Source organism: Bidens hawaiensis, unplaced genomic scaffold (assembly GCF_021521415.1).
Source record: "Bidens hawaiensis isolate Kalapana, Puna unplaced genomic scaffold, B.hawaiensis_p1.1 tig00025004_1, whole genome shotgun sequence".
In the NCBI taxonomy this organism is placed as follows: Eukaryota; Viridiplantae; Streptophyta; class Magnoliopsida; order Asterales; family Asteraceae; genus Bidens; species Bidens hawaiensis.
Window position 1 is genome coordinate 145,327 of NW_027493971.1, and position 6,672 is coordinate 151,998.

Sequence of the window (6,672 nt, forward strand, 5' to 3'; positions counted from 1 at the left end):
AGCAAATACTTATAACGTCTCATGATCGAAAATTAGCAAATACGAACAAAATATAACAGCAAATACCTTTAAAAATAAACCTAATGATAACAGTAAATTGGTTCTCACCGTTTTCATGTTAAAAATAAAATGTATTTGATCTTGTTTCATAAAACCAATCCGCACATGAGAATTCTCTCTGCTCCTCTTAACCACATCATTTTAAATCTAACCAATCTAAATTTAACTCTTGTCTTTAACTGGTTTATAATATTAGCCGATCACGTAATAATATAATGAATATTTTTCTAAAAATGTGTGTACAAAAATATAGATATTATTACAAGCCAGCCCGCGAATCACTAGAGGGTAGGTGGCTGGCTAGCTATTTGTTATATATTATCAGTTCTTATTCCTTTGAGGGCAACCAAATCATTCTCTAAATAAAAAACCTCCTGTAGAGTTCAATGGAAAGTGACCCGCATGCACCGCTTCTCTCCAATAAACATGTCGTCACAGATGTCACCTTCCACTCTGGTACCGAAGATATACCGCCGATTACCGGAGCAAAGGAACTGTTTGTCCGGTTCGGTATAGAGTCAAAGAAGCTTTGGTACCTTGCGGGACCCGCCATCTTCACGTCCGTGTGTCGGTACTCTCTCGGGGCCGTTACACAAACGTTTGCGGGTCATGTTGGGACTCTCGATCTTGCGGCTTTCTCGGTCGAGAATTCGGTCATTGCTGGATTCTCGTTAGGGATCATGGTTCGTACGTGTTTGATAATTTTATATAAAAGTTGTTATGATGTAGGTGTTTATTGGATCGGTTTTTGGTTTAGAGGTTTTTCTTACGTGAAAGCCAAAACCGAACTAAACCGAAAACTCTTGGTTTGGTTTTTTGGGTATGCGGAATGAAATGAATAATTCTCTTTTATGTTCTTTTTTTACTGTTATTTGTTGTTATAATTATTTTTGAACAGGTAAATTATTTATATACAATTATTTTTGAGGGGCTTGAACATTGACCCTCCAATTCACCTTAAAGTCTTAAACCACTGTTTTTTGTTTAAGTAGGAATATTAATTTGACTAAAACTGTAACCTGTGTGATCTAAATGATAGAATTTAGATAAGCATGATTTTTATTCCATTTATTTAATTTGGATTATTTAATTTATTCGGTGTTTTTCTCGATGAAATAACTTAAATATTTCCTACTTTTTGCTTAAAAATTTTACAATTATTGCTGATTGGATCACGTGAAATAATATGATGGTCTAAATTCTAAAATATTAATTGGATACGCTGAACGATGAAATCTGAGTAGTCAATATATTTAGTTAATATGTATTATGTATTATGTGACTTATTTTGTTTAAATCAAAAGAATTGTAATTTGATTTGTTTTGTTTCAGATTTCGGTTTAATCATTTTCAAATCGAATAATGAGCACCTCTAAATTCACCCGACTTTGTTTTATAATTAATTTATGTTACGAACAATCTGCAGCTCGGGATGGGAAGTGCGTTGGAGACATTATGTGGGCAAGCATATGGCGCGGGACAAATCGATATGTTAGGCGTATATATGCAACGATCATGGGTGATCCTACTAGCCACGGCTCTTTTGATGGTGAACCTATACATCTTTGCGACCCCGATGCTGTTGATGATCGGGCAAACCGAAGAGATTGCACACGCGGCAGGGAAAGTGGCGCTATGGATGATCCCACAATTGTTTGCATACGCGTTAAACTTTCCTATTGCGAAGTTTTTGCAAGCGCAAAGTAAGATAATGGTCATGGCGTATATCGCGGGGACCGCGCTGGTGTTACACACGGGTTTTAGTTGGTTGTTTATGTTGAAGTTGGGGTGGGGGTTGGGGGCTGGAGCCGTGATGTTGAACCTGTCTTGGTGGTTCATTGTGGTGGCTCAGTTGATCTATATATTTAGTGGGGCGTGTGGTAGAGCATGGTCAGGGTTTAGTTGGGGTGCATTTACTAATCTTTGGAGTTTTGTCAAGCTGTCATTTGCGTCAGCTATCATGCTTTGGTAAGTCCAGTGTTACACCTTTTAACTTTTAACCATGTGTGGAATAACCTTTTATACAATTCACTATCTAAAAATGTATACACAAAGTTGATATATACTTTTATCGGTACGTTTTTCTTGAGCCCCTCCCAACCCAGTTTACAATTTTTTTTTTACAATGCTTAGTTTTCTTTAGAAGTATATATATGCCTCCCCCGTAGATGTGGCGTCTACTTGTTAAACTACAGAACTTATCGGTAACTTTGTGATTGAAACATTTTTTCGATAGAAAAAAATTAACAACTATGTATTTTATTTTTTTTTTACAACTAGAAATTTTATGTATTTGTATGATGTTATATTTTAAATTTAAATGGATATTTAACAACTTGCATATATATAAAATTTTCTCTTTGTAATAGCTTGGAAACGTGGTACTTTATGGCGTTGGTACTCTTTGCTGGATATCTACCGAATGCTGAAGTCGCCGTCGATGCACTCTCCATATGGTCAGTACCTATTTCTGCTAAAACATGTACGTTGATAGAAAAAATATAATTTGAAGTTCTATTATTAATTATTAAACTAATTCTAATTTCACGGCATTATTAAATTATTTTGATTAAGAATTTGGATGAAACAATATATGTTTTCTCCTCTCACTGAAAATACATGTTTTGTTATTTAATAGATTGGACTTACTTTAAAGACAATTAACTAGAAACAAAAAATTAAAAAAAATAGTTAGATCAATTTAAAAAAAAACAAATAGGTGACGTATTAAAGTTGCCGTTCTCTTCCGTTTGGTTTTTTCACGTCTATATCTACGGCCTTCAGCATTACTTGTTGACCGATTCCTTATTCTTATTAATTGTAATGTGTAAGATGCCCAAATATCCATAGAATATGATATGATGGGTATCAAAGTTGTTTTCATATATGTTTCACTTTTTAGACGATAGGTCTTGTTTGTTTGCCCCGTGTACGCATTTGGACATATTGATTCTTTTCAAAGGTAGAAGTTTGGAGTAAAAACAAAAAAATAAAACAAAATGTGATTAACGTTTAGCTTATACTCCATCAACAACGCCTTTTTTTATTTTATTATCCCCGTCTTCAACTTTTGATAATGAAAAAGAAGGCATTAAGCTCAATGGTATCTTGGTATAAAATGGTGTCCTCTCCCCCTATAAGTAACCAAATGAGTGAGTTTATGTTTCGAGAGTGGTCAGGAGGTTTTTTTAGGGTTTTCTTTTGATGGAGTTTATGCTTCGAGAGTGGTCAGGAGGTTTTTTTAGGGTTTTCTTTTGATGGATCTCGAGTCGAATCATGGCTCATGTGTGCGTTTTGAAATAGAGACAGCATTACTGTAAGAAGGATTTGAACTTAAGTAATAAGGCATGACAAGTGTTATGATGATCATTTGTGAAAGATGCTCGGCAACAGATGCCTTTAAAGAAAAATGGGAGATGACTGATGACTGTTATGCTACGTTTTTCTATAAAAAAAGAAAATAAATTTAAATTTGATTAAGCTGTCAAAGTTGGCTACACTATTTATTCTTAATCATGTTGTATAAACATTATAAAAAAAGAAAAAGCAAAGAAAAGTAAACGTATATGTCTCTGTTTTTTTTGTTAAAACATGGACAACAAATGGGTTTTTTTTTTCAAACGAAAAATTCCTTTTAATTTCTTGTCATATGTAAAACTTAAATTCAAAACATCCTTCTTTCATAGTTCAAAAAAAACATCCTTCTTTCAAACTCAGGTTTTTAAAGCCTGTGAATTTATCAATGAATAGTCAACCGTCAACCTCACTAGTAAATCAAGACGTAGAGGTTATCAGCTTAGCATGAGATCATGATCAGTGATCACATGTCAATCCTGCAAATTTTGAGGTGCCCTAAGTCCATATACCAATGTAGTTATGTTACGACAAATTTTGTAGCCTGTTTATAAATTGCTACTTTGTTTTTATTGGAAGAAAAAAAAATACCATATGTGGGATTAATCTTTCAACAAGAACATCAATAAAAAAACAAAAAAATTATATGCACATCTCAATAATTTTATTTTTATAGTTTAGTTGCTATTTTTAATTAAAATTTTAAATCATTATGATTCGTTATTTTTAGGAATAAACCGCTCTTATTTTCTTTTCTTTTTTTTTTTAATAAAAATGGTTTAATAGCTCATTGGATAACAGTTATTTTTGAAGTAATTGCAATATAGAAATACCTAGGGCTGAGCATGGTTCGGTTCAGTTATTAGGCGAGACCGAAACCGAAACCAAAGTAATCGGTTATTTGAATATTCAAACCGTTCGGTTTTCGGTTTTCCGGTTTTTCAGTTTTTGGTTTTTCGGTTAATTTCGGTTTCGGTTCGGTTATTTTCGGTTTTTTTTAATTATGTGTTGACATTGTAAAAAAAATAAAAATAAAAAATGAAAATACATATTTTAAGCTTGCATAAGAACGTGTTAGGGTACCACAGTCCACATATATATTGAATTTTAAAAACAAATATAGACACGTGTTACGTGAAATTATACGAATACAAAGTTGTTAAATAGAGTTTATAAGTTAAAAAGTATTAAAAGTTTAGTCTCGATCTTCATTTATCATCTTATTTATTTATCGTAAAAGTTTAGTCAATTCTTCATCATCTTGATAATCTTTATCATCATCAATCGGTTTGGTTTTTTTCGATCTTTTAAAACTGGATAACCGAATCGAAACCGAAATTTCGGTTTTCAAAAAAAAACAAAAAATTAACCGTCGGTTAATGCTTCGGTTCGGTTTTTTCGGTGCGGTTTTTTCGGTTAATTCGATTCCGATTCAGTTAATTCGGTTTTCTACTCACCCCTAGAAATACCAAATATATTCTTGTTAAAATATTGTAAAGGCCCTAGTTAATCATTACGTGCTAAGAATGTGACCAAACCACGTACGATGAAATAATTAGTGTTGACTACTTATAGTATGTGTTTTTTTTACTATACGCTAATTTATCCTTACTTCCAGTACTAAACTAGTTCAAGTAATAATCTACTCCTATGCTACGGTTCGAAACCTAGTCTTCACTCTTAAATACAAAAGCCTTTACCACCCAGCCATGGATGGAATAACATAGATGCGTAATTAAGTTTAATTTCTGCTTTTCATTTTATTTTATTATTTTGTTTTAACTCAAATAAATAATTTTTGTTCCAATACTATTGCAGCACAAACATTGTTGGTTGGGCAGTTATGATAGCAATTGGATTTAACGTAGCAATCAGGTTAGTTTCTACTTTCTAAAGAAACTTTTATAAACTCAACATTCTCCAAATATTTAAAAGAAAACAAATAAATCCAAAAGTTAATTTTGGTTGCAGTGTAAGGGTGTCAAATGAATTAGGGGCCTCTCATCCCAGAGCAGCAAAATTCGCAATCGGGGTGGTTGTTATTTCCTCTTTTATATTCGGTACCATGCTTGCCATTCTCCTTATTATTTTCCGACATAAGTATCCGGCCATCTTCGCTGACAGTTCAGAAGTTCAACAAGCGGTTTACGCTCTCACTCCTCTGCTAGCGGCTTGTCTTGTCATTAACAACATTCAACCCGCACTCACTGGTACACATGCCTATTCATTCGTTTTCTATTTTTAAATAAAATGAGATTTTGAAAGCATTAAAAAGAAAACTTTGAAAAGATAATAATCATAATATAGGTTTTATGGAGTACTTATTCTAACATTTAATCTGTCTTTACATACTTTCTAATAATGTCCCAAATAACATTTTATTAATAAGTTGCTAAAAGCTTCAACTATATAGTATTCTTAATTAAAAAAATAACACCTTACAATTTAATATTATTATTTTTTAACGACTAAATGTTACACTACATAAGATTTAAGGCCGAAAGCATCCATTGTTCCTTGTTAAAGCCACATACTATTTGCGTGACATATTTTTAAATTCTTTATTTAGTTATGGAATTATAGTTGTATATTTTATATGAAATGTAGGTGTTGCAATTGGGGCAGGATGGCAATCTATTATAGCTTATATAAATGTTGCATGCTATTATATCTTCGGCATACCTTTGGGACTAACTCTCGGATTCCTAGCTAATTTGGGCATAATGGTTAGTTACATCTTTAAATTATTCAATTGGCATTTTCATACACCAATGAATTTGACGCATCGTTTCAAAGAGGTATTTAAACAAAGTGTGATCGGTTATTATAGGGTATATGGATCGGCATGATGACAGGAACTGTCGTACAAACTCTCATTTTGTTCTTCATTTGTTACCGAACCAATTGGGACAAAGAGGTAATTTATATCACATCATTATTTTGCATTGCTAGTGAAGTTACTTGAATGCGTTTATTATCTTTGTAGGCCTCCTTGGCTGACAAGAGAATTAAACAATGGTCGGGTCAAAGGGATACTGTTGAAGTGCAATAAAAAGAGGGTAATTAAGGGGATGATTTCTTTGTTTCATTTTAAAGGTTGGTAATGATTTTGGTGCATGTTTTGTGGCATTTAATTAGTTTAATAAATTATTTCTTTTTAAAAAATGAAACTTAATGCATAGTGTGATCATAGCATATGGAACATGGATTTTGTTTTTTTATTTTATTTTATTTGGTTTAACTTTTCACCAAACTCAC

The 6,672-nt window shown here is 32.6% G+C and overlaps 1 protein-coding gene across 1 annotated transcript; it reads left to right on the top strand.

Moving 5' to 3' along the window:
* The first annotated feature begins 446 nt into the window (after positions 1 to 446).
* Positions 447 to 6,466, top strand: LOC143570533 (protein DETOXIFICATION 29-like). Its single transcript, XM_077056163.1, has 8 exons — positions 447 to 743; positions 1,487 to 2,028; positions 2,430 to 2,516; positions 5,233 to 5,289; positions 5,386 to 5,624; positions 6,022 to 6,140; positions 6,245 to 6,331; positions 6,401 to 6,466. Exons 1-8 carry the CDS (start codon positions 447 to 449, stop codon positions 6,464 to 6,466), a joined length of 1,494 nt encoding a protein of 497 aa, XP_076912278.1.
* Positions 6,467 to 6,672: the final 206 nt, after the last annotated feature.